At 40.4% G+C, this 21,852-nt stretch overlaps 1 protein-coding gene across 3 annotated transcripts in view; it reads left to right on the top strand.

Moving 5' to 3' along the window:
- The window catches only part of AHCYL1 (adenosylhomocysteinase like 1), a 62,992-nt gene extending 46,541 nt beyond the window's left edge, over window positions 1–16,451 (top strand). For 2 of the 3 annotated variants that reach the window (XM_066600247.1, XM_066600246.1), the window contains exons 10-17: window positions 1,184–1,272; window positions 2,978–3,048; window positions 3,228–3,322; window positions 4,208–4,306; window positions 5,069–5,137; window positions 7,831–7,909; window positions 8,219–8,339; window positions 14,286–16,451. In XM_066600247.1, coding sequence (XP_066456344.1) covers window positions 1,184–1,272; window positions 2,978–3,048; window positions 3,228–3,322; window positions 4,208–4,306; window positions 5,069–5,137; window positions 7,831–7,909; window positions 8,219–8,339; window positions 14,286–14,292 — 630 coding nt within the window. In that variant the 3' untranslated portion in view covers window positions 14,293–16,451. Of the gene's footprint in view, window positions 1–1,183; window positions 1,273–2,977; window positions 3,049–3,227; window positions 3,323–4,207; window positions 4,307–5,068; window positions 5,138–7,830; window positions 7,910–8,218; window positions 8,344–14,285 lie in introns of those variants that run through there. The other variant, XM_066600248.1, reaches the window with a different exon arrangement.
- Window positions 16,452–21,852: the final 5,401 nt, after the last annotated feature.

Here is a 21,852-nt window from a genome sequence, read left to right as displayed (position 1 = left end):
TGAAACAACCCCTTTAAATTGGTTAGACTAAGATCGAACGTTATTCTCTACCCACAGGATACGGGATATTTGTGATCATGGGGGTCCAACTATTCAGACCCCCATCGATCATTAAAACAGGATTCCAACTGTTCCCACATTGATTTTTATTACTAAACCACTATTGATGCAGTTACGAAATGTAGTGTACCCAAAAGTATGAATAAACCCTAATAATGGGTCTACACGGAGGGGGCTGATTAGCAGCAGAATTTCCGCAACCCACATTCTGCAGCAGATCGGCAGCTGTAAGCCTGCCTCTAACCTTGCACATTGTGCTGCAGGTTTTATCGCATATTCCTGTGTGATATTCACCCCCTTATTGAGAAGAGGCGAATTCTGCAGCGGAAACAGCAGTAAAATTGACATGCTGTGGAATTGAATTCTGTTCTGCATGTCAATTTTCGCACAGGTTTTGTGCAAGTTATTTCCGCAGCTTGTGATGACATTTTCAAAATCTCCTCCACTTTGCTGCTACTATAAATGCCACAGAATGCCATTTCCACAGTGGACATTCTGCACCATAGCCGCCCCTTGTGAACATAGCCTAAGAAGCAAAATCCATACTGATCTTCTAACATGTCATAGATGTGTGTAGGAAGTTCACATTGGAAGGCTGAGCTTGGACCAACAGCGATTTTCTGCGCTGCAGGTTTTACACACTTTCTAACCAATTTGGGTCCTGCTTTCAGATTTCAGTTACATTTCAAGTAAAGCCACCCTAAATCGGATGCCCATACATATAGCATGTTAGATGAGATTTCTGTACTGATTGAGGCTGTTCCAGAAATGTGTACAGATCCATGTAGAGAGATTTTCCATCTCAAGTTTTCATAAATCTGCTTGCATATTGCTACATTGGACCATAAGTTGTATAAGGCACTCTTGAGAAGATCCAGATGGGGTGAACAATCTGATTCAGTCTGGATAGAAAGCTTTAAAAAGAATTACCCTGCCAAAGTTGCCCAATGGGGGAATCAACTAGATTAATGCATATAGATAGCAATACCATGTGTGAATTATGGTTAGTAGTAATAAATAGATCCTCAATAATTTAAGGGGGGGGATTAAGTGTTGCTGTCTGGTTGATGGAAAATACATTCACCCAAGAATATGTCCATGTTGTATTGTTTAACCCGTACAGGTTGGAAAAGGATGTTGTGCAGCTCTGAAGGCGTTGGGTGCCATTGTGCACATCACAGAGATTGACCCCATCTGTGCTCTGCAGGCTTGGTAAGAAGTGGTGGACAGTCAAAATTATATCAATAACTTACATTATTTTGAAGGCTAGAAAGGTAGTTTTTGTACAATTTACCTGCATCTCTTGTATCCTATACAGTGTGATATATTCTATAACTGAAGTCATAGATATAGTCATAGATCTAGTTCTTGCAGTTTGGCTTTAAAGTTTCAAACTTCAACTCTCTCCTACCCAATTTTAAAGGGGATAACTTACATACCTACCATGGAAGTCACTTTGATAGTTCAGTTCATGTGTTTTAGGGATTCTCCACATTGGGCAGTCTGTACTTTGAGAAAATGTTCGTTTATCTAGCAATAAGTGTCAGGAGAGAGATGTTCTTTGGAACTACCACTGGGCAAAACTGACATGAAAAAGGACTTTAGTTGACTGTAAGCTTAACTGGAGCAACCAGTGTCAGGCAGCTGCTGCCAAGGCAGATAGGATCATGGGGGGCATCAAAAGAGGTCTAGGGTCAGATGACGAGAACATTGTTCTTCCTCTTTTCAAGTCACTGGTCAGACCACACATGGAATTTTATGGACTGTTTTGGCATCGGTACTCAAGAAGGACATATCGGAGCTTGAGCGGGCACAAAGTCGGGCAACTAAAGTGATAAATATCAAAATTGGGGTTGTTTAGTTTAGAAAAAAGACGGCTGAGGGGCGCTCTAATACCTATGTATAGATATGTTGTTAGCCGTTTAGTCATTCACGACCCTTGGTGACCCTAAAGGCGAGCTCCCTCCATGTTTTTCGGTTTTGAACTGCTTCTTTCACTTGTGTGATATCCATGTCAGTATCAGCTTTGACAGTATCAGCCATCATGTCCTTTGGCGGCCAGGTCTTCTTTTGCCATTGATCTGTCCAAGCATTATAGATATTTCTAGCGACTCTGTTCGCATTACATGGCCAAAATCCGTGAGTCTGGTCATCTTGCCCTCCAGTGATATATCTGGTCTTATACAATTCATAGATATATCAGGGGTCAATACAGAGATGTTTACCATCATCTATTTATACCCAGGACTGTAACAAGCGAGCAATCTAATGACTATGTATAGATATATCGGGGGACAATACAGAGATCTCTCTCATCATCTATTATACCCAGGACTGCTACAAGGGGGCGCTCTCTACGTCTAGAGGAAAGAAGGTTTCTACACAACATAGAAGGGAGTTATTTGCCGTAAGAGCAGTGAGACTGTGGAACTCTCTGCCTGAGGATGCGGTAATGGCGAACTCGATTAGAGTATAAGCGGGGCCTGGACGCCTTGGGTGATACAATATTACATGTTATATCACTGATTACTCAGAAAGGTCGGTGATTCAGGGATTATTCTGATTTGCTAGATTGGAGTTGGAAAATAATTTTTTTTCCCCCTTGAATTAGGAAAATTGTCTTCTGCCTCATTGCTTTTTTTTTCCCCCTTTTTCTGGATCCACATTGGAGGTAATAAGCTGAATTGAATGGAAGGAGGTCTTTTTTTCAGCCTTTACATACTATAATACTCTCCACTTTGCTGAAGCAATGAGAATCCTGAACCACCGCTATTTACCTAGAATTACCTAATGGGTGTATGAAAAGGGAGTTTTCTGAGCTGGACAGCCACCTTAGTGATAAACTCAGTGTATGCAGATCATTTATACCCCTTCGTATTTTCATAGTCTTAGTACTCCACTTTTCTCTCTATTGCAGCATGGAAGGTTTTCGTGTGGTGAAACTCAATGAAGTTATAAGACAAGTGGATTTGGTCATCACTTGTACAGGTAACCAGATATGTGACATTTGGGATTTTTAGGTATAGACCATGAAATCCCATAAGCAGTAGACATGCAGACAGCTTTTAAACTGAGGAAATGGACAAGTTGCATTGGCAGTTTTTGAGAGGAGGTGCTAGTATTTATTTTCCACTAAACCTTGTGATCTTCCTTACTTTGGTCCATAGGTAACAAAAATGTGGTTATGCGGGAGCATCTTGACCGTATGAAGAATGGTTGCATTGTATGTAATATGGGACACTCTAATACGGAGATCGATGTAGTAAGCACAATATTATTATTAATAGTAATATGATATCATTGTTATTTTATGATATCATTATTATAAGGTGACATGCACAACAACTAGCAACACATAGTTTACTATAAAAAAAATTAAAAAAAAGTATTCATATAGAACTGTCTGGGAATTAACCCATTAACTGTTCTTTCAATAGATCATTGATTTTAAATGTTATTTTGTGATAGTTCATATATGTAGGCTTCCAGAAACTCGAATGGACCTCTTTGAATTTGTTTGTAAGACTGCTCTTTGATGAAATATGATATGAGCTTTAATACACCTTCTGCCACTATGTACATAAATAATAGACTGAATAACAGATAAAAACTCGATTGAAAATAATAACATATTTGTGGCGGCTCAATATTGGTTATTCTCATAGAAGTCTGCTTTAAAACTTGAGAGGAAAAAAGTAGAAAACTTATTTTCCCAGTAGACAATCCACATACTATAAATATATGGGCTAAAGAACAAAGCACTTCATTTTTCAAAGTGTAACTTCTGTTTTAGAGTTGAGTCTCCCAAAGTCATCCCTAGCTTGTGTTTGCCCCTTCCTTGAAAGTCACTGCATTTTCCATCTCCCAAACGCATGATGCCAAGTACTGTCTTGTTCAGATGCCAAAATTCTGCATAGTAGATTCTACCTACGCTGGGTATTCAGTGCTCATTCCTTTTTTCACAAGGTAGGTAAAAGTCCATTGACTTCAAATATAAGAAGCCTGTGAGTGTAGTCCGGAACTGAGTGTAACCAGTTATTGAAATGGTCTACATTTAAGTGTCCTAGAATTTAAAGTAGCCAAAGTGGGCTCAATACAATCGTAAGACTATTTCTGTCCTATTTTCACTGTTTAACTTTCTTTTCAGGCCAGTTTACGCACACCTGAGCTTACATGGGAACGGATCAGATCTCAAGTGGATCATGTAATCTGGCCAGATGGAAAAAGGATAGTTCTACTGGCAGAGGTAAGCGCTCTGCCTAAGGTGAATCCCGCCCCTACATCACGCTTCCCATCATGTAAAGGATGTCAAAGGATGCCAGGCGTTGTCATGTCAAAACAGCCTCACATCACTTCGGGAAAGAGGCTATCCTCTGTCGTGGCTGTGATAGAACGTGATGCGATGTGTTCCCTACAGACCATTGCATCACGGTGCCATGCAGGAAAACATCGCTCATGTGCAGGACCACATTCAACAGAATGGGGTTCATATTAGTGCAAAATTTGTGCGTCTCACAAAGGACAAATCCCGCGCAATTTTCTCGCTGTTGTGAAGGCAGCGTAAATTAAGCAGATTTACTCTTAAACTTTTTGGAATATCTATTTCCTACTGGTAGGACACCCTCTAATTTTGAGAAGCTTCATGGAACTCTGTGGGCAATACAGAAACTGCTCAATCAATTCTATGTAGTATAATTATGGATATGATACAGCAGTAATTTTACCTGGCACCATCTTGCAATGCTTTTTGGACTTTGCATTATGTGAAATACTTTTTTCTTCAACAAAGCTTTTCAAAGTGTAGGCTGTTTGGTAAGATCTTTAAAGTACTGGGCAGCCACGGCGGTTGATCCCCATATGAGATTTCTCAAACCACTGTCGTCAACTACAGATGCACACAATTGTGTGCAGAAGAATTTTTATCAGTGAAGTTTTACCATAATGTAGACAAATCATTCACTGTTTAGTTCAAGCGTGTTCTGTCTATTAACTATATTCTGCATTTCAGGGTCGTCTCCTCAATCTCAGCTGCTCAACCATTCCAACATTTGTCCTTTCAATAACTGCAACTACAGAAGTAAGTTGACAACATCCGGTGTGATGGGTGGTTTTCATTGTCTAAGAGACATTTCATACAACTTCTTTCCGTATTCCTCATTAAGTTAAATGGACGTCATGAAGGGTTGTTGTATCCCACAATGTGGCGTCCCTGCAGTCTGTTCAATCCATTCAGGCACTTGTTGAATAGTAAAATACGATGTTGAGAGAGGAGGGGAAAGCTTTTGTCTTACTTTATTGGATGTGGTGGGTTGGGGTTATGTCCGCATAATAACAGGGTACATTGTAGTATTTTTATACTTCATCATTTTATGATGCAATAATACAATTTTTAAAAATGTATTTTTTAACTTTTTTATTGAGGAAGTAAAGAACATATCAAATCGTATTACTCATTAACAAATTTGATAAGAACATGGTTAATAAAAACCGTTTTAAACTGTTGACATAATTCTGATTTGATTGGTTTCTCTTAAAAAATGAAGGCGACAAAGACTTCCCATTTCCATACATCCCATTAGTGAAATGACCATCATGGAAGGTTGTCCTGCACTTGGGACCCCTCCACCACTTAGTATATAAGTTCAGCCTATTAACCCAATGTTGATCCAAATGAAGCCAGAGAGTAGACCTAGTTACAATGGATCAGGCCTGGGACATTACATGGTCATAAATCATTCACATTGCTATGAACACTTGGTGTAGACATTGATGTAAAATAGCGGGTTGGATTGGGATAGCGAGCTTGCCAGAGAACAGGTTTGAAGTTATGTCATGGTGTTGTAAGTTTTGGGTCTATTAGCAATGATACCACTAGTGAAAATGATATTAACCCTTTAACGCCTTATGACTTAAGTTGCGTCATGGCAGCGGGGTACTTAACACAACATGACCTCATCTTACGTCATGTGGATAGCGCGAGGTCAGAAGAGATCTAGCGCCATGTGATAGCTGGCTGTGACTGATAACCAGCCTCCTGTGACAACAGCGGTGGTGCATAAGGACAGCGATCCCCGCTGTTAACCCCTTACATGTTGCAATCTATGTAGATCGCGCCATCTGAAGGGCTCACAGAGGGAGCGCGCTGCCTTAGTGACGTCATCAGACTCCCGCAATTTAATTGCGGACGGCCAACGGGTTGCCATGGCAGCTGCAGGCGCCCTGCTGTGATTGCTAATACAAGCGCTAAGGCATTGCTGGACAGAAGTCCTGCAATGCTTTATCACAGCAGCTATGGCTTAGGTCCCCGACAGGGATATAAAAAGTGTAAAGAAAAGTTAGAAATGGCGCAAAAAAAAAAATTTTTTTATTTTTTTTACCCCTATAAGTATAAAAAAGAATTTAAAAAACTAAAATCCCACATATTTGGTATTGTCGTATGCGTAACGTCTCGTACAGCAAATTGAACACACTTTTTATCCTGCACTGCAAAAAGAGCATTAAAAAAAAATGCTTATTTTGTTTGTTTTAACTCCCAAAAAATGCAATAAAAGTGATCAAAAAAGCCATATTAACCTCAAAATGGCACCCATAAAAACTACAGCTTGTCTCGCAAAAAAAGAAGCCCTTACAGAGCTCCGTTAATGGATAAATAAAAAAGTTATAGGGCTTTGAATGGAGGGATTTAGAAAAATAAACATTTCCTTAAAAGGTTCTTTATTGCGGAGTAGTGGGTAAACCTTCTTTTATTTTTTTTAGAATTTTGCTATCATTGTAATTGTACTGACCTGCAGAAGAAATGTATTGTGTCATTTATGCTATTTGATTAATGATATCTCCCCTCCCCCCGAATTGATGGGTTTTTGCCTTCTGCTATCATATAACAATTAATAAAAGTTTTACAATATAATCTTTGTACCCAAAAATGGCACCACTAAAAACTACAGTTCACCATGCAAAAAACAAGCCCCCATACAGCTGTGTCCCCGGAAAAATAAAAAAGTCATGGCTTCTGAAAAGTGGAGATAAAAATCCCCAAAACATCATTGCGTCCTTATGCCCAAAATAGGCCATGTCCTTAAGAAAAATTGGTTTTACCTTTTTCATTTTCTATATGCAACATGGGCATAGTTGTTCTCATTTCTTGCTGCATCCAGTTTGAAGCAAGAGTATGATAAGGGAGGGAGTTTATACTGATGGACATGGGGGGTGGGGGGTGGTATACCTTAATGACCTCTCAATTAGTCCATGAGCCCCACCCTTGCTACCCATCTGACTTATGCCCCTTTTACACGGGACAAGAATCTCGTTTGCCCAAGTGAATGAGCCGGTGACTTCATCACCAGCAGGTTCGTGCAGCGTGTTTATACCGCACAATTCTAGTTGAATCCTTCACTTCTCGTGCACCAGTCATTCAGTGTTTCATATTCCTATGCGACATACCTAACGATCAGGGTTTAAACCACATGAGAAGTGTATGAGCCAAGGATGAACTTGAACCACATGATTCTCTTTTGTTGTTTGCTGCATTTTAAACTACACAATTTACTATTCAGTTTCACTTGTTTGAACGTTTTCTCTCAAAGATAATCGTTCAGTCTAAACACAGTATAATCTGATTGACATGTCATTAAATGGTGTAATTGGAGCATCCCTTTTACATTGTCCTGGAAAAATGCGAGCTCCATTTCCATTTTATTAGTGACCATCAACTCATTGTAGCAGTCATATACATATGCTGTATGTGTTGCCAAAATATATTTTTTTCCACAGGCATTAGCATTGATTGAACTGTACAACGCCCCAGAAGGCCGATACAAGCAGGATGTGTACCTGCTACCTAAAAAAATGGGTAAGTCATGGAATAGTAGATACATATTGTAAATTGTAGAGATTTATAGTTTGCATACATTCACTGGAGTATGAGTGTTAAGCATCCAGTTTACTAGCACCCCACCAGTCCTTTCCAATATTTCTCTTTTTGCCACTGTCTCATCTTCTCCATACAAACTTTCTTTTTCTCTTGATTTTCCTTCGTTTCCAATCTAATCAAAGAGATAAATTAATTCTACACAAGTTTTATAACATTTGAACTTATATAGAGTGCACCATCCAAAATAACCTAAATGCTGTCAAACCATCTCAATTTTCTTCTTTCTAGATGAATATGTTGCTAGCTTGCATCTGCCTTCTTTTGATGCCCATCTAACTGAGTTAACTGATGACCAAGCCAAATATCTTGGACTCAATAAAAATGGACCATTTAAACCCAACTACTACAGGTAAAATGTTATAAGAAAATGGCTAATTACTAGTTTTTCCATCTCTAATTCTCAGGTTTTCCCTGAGCTGGTGGGTAGAAACTAGCTGCTATGAAGTTTCCCCACACACTGCTCACAGAGAGAAGAGGAGATCCTGCTCCCCTAACTTCATAGCACAGCATTAGAAGTTTAGAAGTAGCCTTCAGCAGCGGCATCTCTGTACCCCTGTCTCTCACTCTGCCACTTCCTACTTATATGGGTAACAATTAAAGTGTTTCCTCAGTGAGCTGACAAAAGAAAAGAAGACAGTATACTGTTACAAATAAATTTAGATAAATTGGAGGTTTGGACAGAAATGTGGCAAATGGGTCTTAACACTGATAAATGTAAGGTTCTGCACATGGGCAGGGAAATATATGTTACCAATACACAATAAATGGGTAACCACTAAGGAACACTGACATGGAAAAGGATTTTTTCCCTTTTCTTTGTTTCTTTGCTTATGTTCTTAATACAGTGATTTAAGCATAGGGCACAGTTACCAGTTAAACAACAGATTGGTCCAGAGATTGGAGCTCCTGAAAAGTATTTTACATATTCCCAGTGCATTTTGGGAAGATCGAAGAGTTACTGTGAGTGGGACGATTCCTGGATTTAGCCGGGTCCAGCTGGTCAGAGGAAATCACCAGACCACTTGACAGACAGCGTGCAAAGTTTTACACTTAGTAGCATCTTATAGGTTATATATCATCACAATAATTCATGACTTTTAGAAGTTCAGAAGTGGACATAAACATGGAGGGAGGAGTATCCATATGGTGAGCTGCAACGTATGCTATATGTTTACAGACCTACCAGAGGAAAAGCCAAACTTCACCTGCCAGAAATGCAAGTTTGTGTCTCTATTGGAAGAAAAGGTGCAAAGTCTTCAGGAGAGAATGGCTACAGTGAAACTCATTAAGCACGATGCGGTTTTCTTTGACAGAGCACAAATGACTCTTCAGAATGTTGAAGGAAAAGAAGAAGCAGAGCAATGGAACCATGTGACCCAAAGAATCAGGAGGATCAGGAGTCAGTCAACACCAATACTGCTCAGGAATCGGTACAGGCTCTCACGCAGGAGAACAATGAAGAGGTAGATCAAGAAATGACTTTGCCCACAAAGAACAGTCTAGTAAGCACTCAGAATCCTCTTGGAAGCGGAAAAAGAAGTGTTCTTGTGAAGAAGCAAAGAGGAGTGCTAGTTGCTGGTTGTGGGAGATTCCCTATTGAAAGGAACAGAGGATGCTGTCTGCAGACCTGACATAACCTCACGAGAGGTGTACTGTCTTCCTGGTGCACAAATCAAAGAGGTGTCTGATAGGCTGTCAAGACTTCAGTCCTACAGACCACTACCCATTCTTAGTAATACATGTAGGGACAAATGACAGTGCAAATAAACACCTTGCAACTATCTGTAGAGACTTTGAAGACCTAGGCAGGAAAGTGAAGGAACGAGGAGCACAGATAATTTTCTCATCCATCCTCCCAGTGGATGGCCATGGAATAAAAAGATGGAACAGGATTCTAGAGGTGAGCAACTGGTTACATTGATGGTGCTGGTAGCACGGATTTGGATTTCTAGACCATGGAGTGAATTGCCTATATGATGAACTCCTTGCTAGAAACGGATTGTACCTTACAAAGACAGGAAAGCATATATTTGGCAGACGCCTTGCTTCACTCATTAGGAGGGCTTTAAACTAGAACAATATGGGAAGGGAAGTGCAGGTCAGGCAAAAATATACAGCTAATTAATACATTTGAGAACCTTGTTATTAGAAGTGGAAAGAACGAAGACAAAAAATTCAGAAGGAAAGTAGAGGAGCAAGAGACACTGATCACAAACTAACCTGTTTCTATAGAAATGCACAGAGCATGGGAAACAAATAAGGGGAATTAGAGCTCCTAACAGAGGAAGAGAAATATGATGTCATAGGCATCCCGGAAACTTGGTGGAATGATACACATGATTAGAATACAAGGCTTGAAGGATACAACGTATTCATAAGAAACTGACTTCATAAAAGAGGAGGAGGTATTGCGTTGTATGTTAGGAAAACAACATCTCCATGGAGATTCAAGCCTCAGAGAATGGTAGTTCTGTACAAACCGGGTAAGAATGCAACAGAAAAGGAGAGAACAACAGAAAGGACACCATTGTAGGCATTTACTATAGGCCACCTGGACAAGCAGAAGATATTGATGAACTCTTTCTACATCAGATGGTCAAGTTCTCAAAAAAGCACAACATAGGGATCATGGGAGATTTCAACTATCCAGACATTTGTTGGGAATCACTCTCAGGTAAAAGTAATGGATCCAACATATTTTTACCCACTCTTGCTGGCAACTTTATCTTCCAGAAGGTAGAAGAAAAAAACAAGGGGATCTGCTATCTTAGACCTAATTCTTACCAACCAGGAGGAAATGGTTGCATAAGTACAGGTGGTTGGGATCTTGGGAGGAAGCGACCATGCTATCCTTGAATTTTGAATAACAATAGGAGTAACACCTGAGAAAACTCAGACCTCAAGCTTGGATTTCAAAAAGCTAGATTTTAATGAACTCGGAAAGAGGTTAAGAAGGATCCAATAAAAAAAAGTCAATTTGCGATAGAAAATGTATTTAATTTCTGCACCCTTGTCTGTTTTCACCTTGATTGTCGTGGCTACGCCCAATATTATTTCTGTCTTTTAAACTTTACGTTTTTTTAATTTAAGTCTAAACAAAACCACATGTCACAGAATACATATACACATATACAGAACAAACAAACCTTACATAGCACAAATACCATCCCACCCAATCCCTGAGCGACACAAGAGGGGGAAAAGAACAGATTTTTCCCAACAAACCGTTTTTAATTTTGGAAATTTTGAAAAAATGCATCCAACATTGACCTAGAAATAACAGATCCTTTCACCATTGACAACACAAAAGGACCAATTCAATTGCAGGTATATTCTTAGTTATCCAAAGACCTAAGGACTTAAGCCTGGTTTGGATACAACGATTATCGCTCAAAAGATGTCTTTTGAGCGACAATCGTTGTGTGCCTTTACAGCGCAAGGCTATCGCTCAAACGTTGAGCGACCACTTTGCGCTCCGAGCAGGGTAAACAGAACACCAGCGGGGCCGCTTGTCTTCTGCATCCAGCTGTTCTCTGCTCTGAGCACCTGGCTGTTATACAGCCGAGCGCGGTATGCAGAACACAGCTGGACCGCTGTGTTCTTCATACCCCGGCTGTTAACAGAGCGCACAGCTGGTATACAGCTGTACGCTCCGTGCGGAGTATGAAGAACACAGCTGGACCGCTGTGTTCTTCATACCCCGGCTGTTCACAGAGCGCACAGCTGGTATACAGCTGTACGCTCCGTGCGGAGTATGAAGAACACAGCTGGACCGCTGTGTTCCTCATACCCCGCCTGTGTTCTGGAAGCGGGATACAGCTGATAGTTGTGTCTAAATGGGCCTTTAGGAATTTTAGTTGACCGTGAACCTAAAGGAATTGTCCATGTTATATAGAATAAGAAAAGTTTGGTACCATGTTAGCCAGTAGAGCAAAATGTGATTGTTCTCTGTAAGAGAAACCAATTAATCTTGTAGATGTGATATCTTTTTATAGGCTAACAGAAATACATGATGTTAATGCGAGATTTCAAACCTACTTGGGGATCATTAAGAAATAAATATGCCTTTTCATATGTATGTGTATATATGTATGCCTCTTCGGATCTATTTCATAAGCCTTAGGAAGAACCCTGAGTAGGTTGGAAAGCTCGCTATAACATCATGTCTTTGTGTTAGCCATTAAAGGTGTCACATCTACAAGATTATGTGGTTTCTCTTACTGAGAACAATCACATATAGAATAAGCGCAGGGCAATAGGTGTCTGGTATTTGGGCAGATTACTAATACAATGTAAGTAGGAGTTTTGTGTGTGTGTGTTGTTTTTTTTTGTTGTTTTTCTCTGTAACCCCTTCCCTCCATATGATGTAAGGGTACATCATGGCTGCGGGGTACTTCCCGCAACTGGACGTACCCTTACGTCGTGTGGATAGCGCGCGATCAGAAGCGATCTCGCGCTATCCAGCAGCAGGAGCCGACTGTTACTGATAGCCGCCCTCCCGCTGTTAACCCCTTCCCTGCCGCTATGTAGATCGCGGCATTGAAAGGGTTCACAGAGGGAGCGCACTCCCTTTGTGATGTTATCGGGCTCTCGCGATATAATCACAGTGCCCAGCTGGTTGCCATGGTAACATGATGCCAAATACCGTCGTCCTGTATTGCCATTGCCTACGATCGCTGTAATAAGTGATAAGGCATTGCAGGAGAGAAGTCAAATCATTAAGTTAAACATGCTTTTTATCCTGCCCAGCAAAAAGGGTAAAAAAAAGCTAAAAAACTGAGGCAAAATGCTAATTTTTAGCATTTTGCCTCCCAAAAACGCAATAAAACTGATCAAAAAAGCCGTATGTACCCCTAAATAGTACCAATGAAAACTACAGCTGGTCTCGCAAAAAATAAGCCCTCAGAGAGCTCCGCCCATGAAAAAATAAAAAAATTATAGGACTTTGAATGCAGCGATTTAGAAAAAAAAAAGATATCCAAAAAAGTGTTTTTATTGCAGAAAAGTGGAAAAACCTAAACAAAAAATAAGAATTTTGGTATCGTTGTAACCGTACAGACCCGCAGAAAAATGTATTGTCATTTATGCTACATAATTAACACCTATAAAAAAATCTATATCAGAATTTATGCGTTCTCTTTCTGTGAACATAAAAAAAAATAATAAAAGTTTTACGATATAGTCTATGTACCCAAAAATGACACCAATAAAAACTACAGCTCGCCACGCAAAAAACAAGCCCTTATACGGCCGCGTCGACAGAAAAATAAAAAAGTTATTGCTTTTGAGAAATGAAGATTAAAATCCGCCAAAAATCGTTGCGTCCTTAAGTCCAAAATAGGCCATGCCCTTAAGGGGTTAAATGAAGCGTTGCCACTGAAGTCATCCTTCTGTACAGTGCCTCCACTACTGCTTGCAAATGATCACTAATGGTGCAACATGTGATGCCATTCTGTCCATCAGTGCTTCTCGTAGATCTAGAAAGGCTGGAAAGTGGTGCAAAGCGGTAGGCAGTGATGGATGGGGTCACATCACATAATGTACCCCTCCATTCAAGATGAAAATATATCTCACCAGCAGCACTTCAAATATCCCCATAGGGGTGGGACACATTGAGATGCAGCAGCCACCAGGACGTGGATCGAGTCCCAAAGTTTCAGTAAATAAGATTGATTTGGTCTTTTACAGGATGGAGTGGTGGCCATAGTCATCCAAGATCCTATTACGAGCTGACAGACAAATTCCTACTTTTTCTGTGGTCCGCCTACCAGTAGTGGGAGTTTGTCAGCAGAAGACCTTTGTTCCTTTGGGACAGCTTTAGTACATTCTACAGTCTTATGTGTTCGCTAGCAAAAAAAATATATATTTTTCTATTCATTTGAAAGTAGGGACAGATTTTGAACCAAGATAAATATTCCATAATATTCCTTTAGAGAATATTTCTTATGTGCCGGAGTCCATTTCTTTTGGATGAGGGGAAAAAAACTACACTAGAGCAGATTTAATGAACATAGTGTAAAGCAAGCCTTATTCCGTCATTGTATGGCGCTACCATGCAGATGTTCTATTATGATATAATGAAGTCACTCTAGGGAGATATTGTTTTTGGTGAGTTGAGGGGATTTTTTATGTGGCTACTCTGTTAGCTACATTGTCTATAAATGTCTCTTATGCCAGTATAATAAAATCAATATATAGTGATTAACACATGTTGTATTATATGCATGGTGTTCTGTTATATGCATTATGTTATATAAACATCATTTAACTTCTAGTATGCATCATTTTGTTTTAGATACTGATACTTGACCTTGGACAACTTACCTGTGAATTCTCAGACAGCTTTAGAAAGAACACCACCAGCCTCATTTGACTGTGTGTTTCTACATTTCTTATCACATCTGTTTTTGTATGTGTTTGCATGATTTCACTTTTTTATGTTGGAAAAAACGTCTTTATTTTGCAATGCAGCTCCAGGAATGTAATTCTTCTATTCCAGTGACAGTATTAGAGCTTAAAGAGAAAGTATCACCTGAATCCTACAAAAATATATACAATGGTAACAGAATTATTTAAAGATCCATTAAAGGTTATATTAGGTGAACTCAATAATGCATGCAACTAGTTCTGCACAGTGACTTTTGGCCATGACAGGGGTTGTACTACCAGAGTTCAATGTGTAGCTCTGAGACCTCACGCTGTTGTTGAATCAAGAGGGTTGTGGGGTTAGGCACAGGTTGTGGGCATCGCAATCTGCAGGTCATAAAAAATCCAACCTAGTAGTTTCTGCCGGGTTTTTTTTGGGGGGGGGGGGGGGGAGATCAGCAGATTGCGGCAAACTTTACCTCCCACCTCAACCCCATTGACCTTAGTGCTAGGCTGCAGGGCTACACAGCAATCTTTGGTCGCAAATGCCCTGTCGCCGTGTAGCCCCAGCCTAAGTATTTTATTTTCATATTTTATGTAAGGTCACTCCCTTAGGTCCCCGATGCCTGAACTCAAGTGGTTTGCAGGGGCCTCGAACTTTGAAAGAGTGACTACAGTGTGAATCCTCTCATTATAAAGGAGCCATTGTTGGAGTTGAAGTCTGCTGCACCAAGATTGCTCTCAGAGAACTTTTGGGAAGTTTTGGGTTTTTTGTTTTGCCCCTTTCCATTCACAAATATAATAATCTTTTCGTTATACTTAACAAGAGCTAATTTATAAAATATCATTATTAGTTTCCCAGAGGCTGCTTCATATGGTAATTCTTTCAGAGTCCATGTATGTTGCAGCCTGCAGATGTCGGAACTGACGGATTTAGTATACTACCACAGATTCAGGTTGTACTTCATCTTCAAGCACTTTTTTCTTTAAGTACACAGAATGTCTCCTAGGAGCCCTGGTGAAACTGCTGCCTTAATTTACTATGGTACCTCTTTTATTTTTCATTCTTTGATGTATGTCTTGAAGCACAACCCAGACAATCTCATGAAGGCATTATGTGTTACATAAACACTGGGCACTAAATATATAAACCTACTAGCAAGTGTTTGGCCACGTTAGCAATGCTATTCATCGCCTTGGTTGTAAGTCCAGGGTCAGGACCAGTTGCTTGTTCTTCTATGTCTAAAATCATATACGCTGTTAAGAGACTTCACAACACAATGTGAAAAACACTGGGGAACATTTTTGAGAGCTGGAAGAAAAGGTAAAGAATCGTATGCGAGGGCCAACGGAACGTAAGCGGCACATTTTTCTTCATCATGCTAGCTGTTCCATCTCTGTCGTTGATGACACTCGGGACACTTCATCATCTTGCCATGAAAATGTGCAGCAGAAACCTTTCCAGATGCTCGCTGGCATTTGCTTGAAGGTCGCATAGGAGGTTACAGAGAGTTTTCCTAAATGCTCCTTGCACTGCAATGTTGTATAACACTGTGAGCTCAACGAGTGAACACAATAAGCTTGTGCTTTTACCCTTCAATCATAATCTCAGGCTTATGATCTTTTTTCTTCCCTCTACCAGAGGTGTTTTATGTATGTATCTAGATGATTGTGATTCGTAGTTTCCAGTTGACCTGCTACCCCCCTCCCCCCCCTAAATAATTTATAATGATATCTCCAGCAAATGCCATATTCCTAAATGTGAATCTATAGCCCTTGATTTGGCTCTATGGTGCTCAAGAAGTCCCATGCTATGCATGTGATGACCGTCTTCTTGTAACCTCCATCCCTGACAATAGCAGCCCACAAATACCGGTTTGCTCTACGAGACTAAGTGAACAAAAGGGCTGAAATCTGACACGACCCTCGTAGTTGTGAGAACCCTGCAGCCAACTGATTCTTTTATCGGCATGTTATACGGATCTGTTTGACAGAGCTTTATTTATATAATAATCTATGTGAATGATTTCTAGTGAATGCAATACTAAAATGATCATGCAGGTAAGCAATATAAAATAAAGCCAAATTAAGATTATATTATGTGTGTGTGGTTTTCATTCATACCGTATATACCGGCGTATAAGACGACTTTTGAACCCCAAAAAATCTGCTCTGAAGTCGGGGGTCGTCTTATACGCCGGTAATACAAAAAAAGAAAGTGCCCAAAAAAAAATCATTACTCACCTCCCCAGGCGTTCTGCGGCGCTGCTGCAGGCTGTCGCTCCCTCCTGGTCCCCGGCAGAGCATTGCTTTCTGGACGCAGGGCTTGAAATCCCCGCCTCCAGAAAGCTAATACTGTGATTGCCTAACACACGCCGTCAGCCAATCACAGCCATTCAATGACATCATTGAATGGCTGTGATTGGCTGAAGGCACGTGTGTTTTAGCCCATCACAGCCATTCAATGATGAAGGCTGACGGCGTGTGTTAGGCAATTACAGTATTTGCTTTCTGGACGCAGGGCTTGAAATCCCCGCCTCCAGAAAGCTATGCTCTGCCGGGGACCAGGAGGGAGCGACAGCCTGCAGCAGCGCCGCAGAACGCCGGGGGAGGTGAGTAATGATTTTATTTTTTTTTCTCCACTATATTCCCGGCGTATAAGGTGACAGTTGGGGTGTCGTCTTATACGCCCCGTCGCCTTATACGCCGGAATATATGGTAATTTAATGTCTTTTGTAGAAGGCACTATAATATTCTGAGGCGGTTATCCAATATATCTATATCTTGGCCTGATGCGGTGTGGTTTGTTATCAGAACTCTGCCCTCATGTGGATGCATTACATAACTGCATGCTATGGCTCATTCACTCATCATCCCCATAGCATCTACAGGGGGACACAAAGAAGTATCCCAGCACCATATATTTGCCCATAGCAACCCATTACAGAGCAGCTATCATACCTTACACTGCTGAGATAAAACCGCTGACTTTCCGTGTCTTTCTGTATAATGATTATCATTTAAATGTTGTTTACCGGGAAATAATTTAATTAGATGCACAAAGAATAACCTGCGGAGGGTCAGGAAAACGCACAAATGGACCACTATGTTGGTTTGTCCTGAGTATTTTATGTATCCAAAATAGCAGAAGCCTTTACATTCTAACGATTATTCACAATTCCACTGAGTAATGTTCCTGAGCCTACAACAAACAATAGAACCTGCAGACATCCAGTTGAAAAAAATGTTTAGAGGGTAATCGGCCTTAAATCTACCAGATGCTGGATGAAGTGACGTATTTGCTATCACTACACAAAGACCAGTTTTTAGATCATGTAATTGTCATCTACCTAATGTTCAGGGCAACAACTTATTTCATTTGTCCCCCTTTCTCATTAACAAAACACTTTTAATAACACAAAGAGAGGCAACAGTGTGAAGGCGAGCGTCTGTAAAATGTGTCTTTCATCATTGGATATCCATGTGTTGCCCGTCACTAACAGGATGGGGCATTACTGCTAGGTGGGCGCTGTACCGCTCTTGCGGGTTCTGCTCTGCCTTTTCTGTACGGGTTATTGAAAGCCCGAGCTTGTGCTATTGGACACACAAAAATTGCTGGATGCAGTCTATCATGACCCCTCAATGAAAGGAGACGGGCAGGTCTTCGAAAAGACCTGTCTGTGCTCTGGCATTTGCATAGGCGACGGACTACCTGAAAATCTAGGTTTGGTTCCACCTAAGGTGAGCCGAGTAAAAGAGTTGAGGAACTGCATGGCCAGAAACCCTCCTGTAGAAGCTCTAGAACACACGAGGGCTCCGCACCCTGAAAAATCCAGAGTTGCATACAAATGTGCAAAGTCAACACACAGTTAACAAAATAAGTAAATGTGTCGTTCAAGTCTTAATGAAATGGCGGCATACGAATCTCAGCGTGACGAGTAGCTCAGGCTACAATAGATGTGACTGCACTCAAGTGAAAGGAAAGAATTGTAGCACCCTGCTGACCAAGTACGTTTCTCATCCCCAAAGGATGACTGGTAGCTCTTGGGCCCACCTGTATACACCTAGATCTAAACCACTGAGCATCTAATGTCCCAGCTCTTTAGTGCCCCCTAAAAACCATTGATCAGAAGAGGTGCTACACTGTCAGTGAAAGACTTGCCTATTTTTGGCAGTGTACTGGTACAAATAAAAATTCCCTTAATTGTTGATTGATGATCCCTCTCTCGAGGGCATCATCTAACATTACTTTGAGACTCATCTGGTATTAAGTAGTAGGATTACATTTCAAACTCTCATACACTACCGTATCACTTAGCTGTTTTGAGAATTTCCTCCTGATAGTAACTAGTATGCATCACAACTATGACCCCGCCCTTATCGTGATTGTCTCATTGTTACTCAGGGCCTTAAGGGCTTCTACCTCGACCATCTTCAAGATGTTCTGGGAAGAAAATTTATATCTATGAGCTCTAAGCTGGTGCAAATCATTTTCACCAATTTTGTATATGTTTCTATAGCATGATCCACATTAGGTGGTTGAAAAGAACTCTTGTTTCGCAGTCCAAGTCCCCTCAAGGGAAACCCCTCACAGGGGTTGGACTGTGCAACAACAGGAGCATCCATCATGTTGTGTAGGAAATAAATTCTTCATACATAATTTTCTGAAGAAACTACTGCAGTCCAAATCAAATTGGAACCAGTCTGTCTTTGGTACTGGACAGAATGAGAGTCATTTAGATAGTGCATCCACTTGAACCTCTGAGAGTACCTTGGCTGAAATATTTACCACTAGTGATGTTTCTTTCATTGTGACCTTGCTCCGCATTGCATCATGACATTTGGAGCTCCTTTTCCTAGTTCTTTCGTGTTTTCTGGAACCCCTCCTAAGTTGTGGCCATTGCATGATTTCCCCCTCATTCTCATAAGGGGACGCTGCTCTAAAAAAGGCTGTCTGCCGGAAGCTCCTCCTCTTGTAGAGCCGTCTGTCGAGTCTGAGCCCGCTGAAGTATATCCAAAACGAGGGGATGCTTTACAATGATGATTAATCCTCCCATGTCTATTGGGTTTAAAACCAGGCCTGTAACAAGGGGGCACTCTAACAACTATGTGTAGATATATATAACAAGGCCATCCATGTTTTTCTGGGAAATATGCAAATCGCAGATGGAACAGTACCTCTGCAGCACCACCTATTGGAAGGCAGCATTCCTGTAAGTCAATGTCAGACTTTTTACATGGCTTGTTAACCCCTCTTTGCACCTTAATGACCAGGCCAAATTTTGGAAATCTGACATGTGTCACTTTAACAAAGAATAACTCCATAAAAGTTTTGCATATCCAAGTAATTCTAAAATGTTTTTTTTCTCCACATATTGTACTTCATTTAGGTGGTAAAAACAGACTGATAAAAATTGTGTATATTTATTTAAATGCCAAAATTGGGAAGAAAAATTTTAAATTATTATTTTTTCACATTTTCAACTGCAATATGTCAAATATGTGCAACCATACTGAACAAATTTTTGATGAGATATATATTTTCAGCTGTTTACTTTATCCTGTTTTTTTAGATCATTTTTAAACCATTTAGAAGACATACAAATTTAACCATAATTTTTAACATTTTGGGGAACATTTTGTTTTCCTACACCAAGCCAAGATTGCAAAGGCTCATAGGTGTCAGAATGCTAGATACTCCCATAAATAACCCCATTTTAAAAACTACACCCCTTAACCCCTTAACGACCAATGACGTACCTGGTACGTCATGGAGCGTCGGGGTATGTATGAAGAGAGGTTGTGTGGCAACCTCTCTTCATACAGTGCGGGCATCAGCTGTTTATAACAGCTGACACCCGCGGGCAATAGCCGCGAGCGGCCGATCGTGGCTATTAACCATTTAAACGCCGCTGTCAATTCTGACAGCGGCATTTAAATCCCCCGAACGATGTTCGGGGGTCCCGCGCGGCCCCCCCGCGGTGAGATCGGGGGAGCCTTGCACGTATCATGGCAGCCGGGGGCCTAATGAAAGGCCCCAGGGCTGCCTTAGCAGACTGCCTATCAAGCCGTCCCCGTGGGGTGGCTTCATAGGCTGCCTGTCAAAAAGCAGTATGACGTAATGCTATAGCATTACGTCATACTGCAGGAGCGATCAAAGCATCGCATCTTAAAGTCCCCCAGGGGGACTTCAAAGTAAAGTAAAAAAAAGAATCAATAAAGTTTTTTTTTAATTGAAAAAAAAAAAAAGTTGTAAAAGTTTAAATCACCCCCCTTTTGCCATATCTATTATTAAAAAATCTAAATAATAAATTAAAAATATGTATTTGATATCACCGCGTCCGTAAAAGTCCGATCTATCAAAGTAGCACATAATTTTTCCCGCACGGTGAACGTCGTCCGAAACAAAAAATGAAGAACGCCAGAAATGCACTTTTTTAGTTACCCTGTCTCCAAGAAAAAACGCAATAAAAAGCGATCAAAAAGTCATATGTATTCCAAAATGGTACTATCAGAAACTACAGGACATCCCGCAAAAAATGAGACCTTGCTCAACTACGTCGACGGAAAAATAAAAAAGTTATCGCGCGCACAAAATGACGACAGAAAATAATTGAAAAAATTTTTATGTCTTTAAAAAAAAAAAAGAGGAGTATAGTAAAAAAAAACCTAAACAAGTTTGGCATCGTAGTAATCGTACCGACCCATAGAATAAAGTTATCATGTCGTTTTTGTTGCCATTTGTGCGCCGTAGAAGCAAGACGTACTAAAAGATGGCAAAATGTCGTTTTTTTTCCATTTTACTCCACTTAGAATTTTTTAAAAGTTTTTCAGTACATTATATGGTACTTTAAATAGCACCATTGAAAAATACAACTCATCCCGCAAAAAACAAGCCCTCATACAGTGACGTGGATGGATAAATAAAGGAGTTATGATTTTTTTTAAAGGGGGGAGGAAAAAACGAAAATGGAAAACGAAAAATGGCCGCGTCATTAAGGGGTTAATGTATTTACTGAGGGTGTCATGAGTATTTTGACCCCACAGTTTCTTTTCAGGAGTTAATGCAATTTAGAGGAGAAAAAAAAACATTTCATATTTTTGCAAATATGTCATTTTAATGACAGGTTTGTTTTTTTTATAGTGCTCATGAAAATGAGGCTTTGCACCCCAAAATGGATTTCCCTGTTTGTCCTGTGTTCAGAAACATACCCATTCTAGCCCTAATATTCTGTCCGTATGCACAACGGGGCCCAAACCGAAGGGAGCAGCGGGTGGCTTTCAGAACAGAAATATTGTTTGAAGGTTTTTTAGGCCCCATTGCCCACTTGTAGAGCCCTTGAGCGGCCAACAGGTGGGGGACCCCCACAATTGACCCCATTTTGAAAACTAGACCCCTTAACGAATTCCTCTAGGGGTATACTGTGTATTTTTACCCCACGGTTTTTGAATGAATCTAATCAAAGCAGTAGGAAAAAATTCAATTTTCATTTTTT

Source organism: Eleutherodactylus coqui, chromosome 4 (assembly GCF_035609145.1).
Source record: "Eleutherodactylus coqui strain aEleCoq1 chromosome 4, aEleCoq1.hap1, whole genome shotgun sequence".
NCBI lineage: Eukaryota > Metazoa > Chordata > Amphibia > Anura > Eleutherodactylidae > Eleutherodactylus > Eleutherodactylus coqui.
Note: the sequence above shows the minus strand (reverse complement) of the source record. Positions and strands in the feature narration are given on the sequence as shown.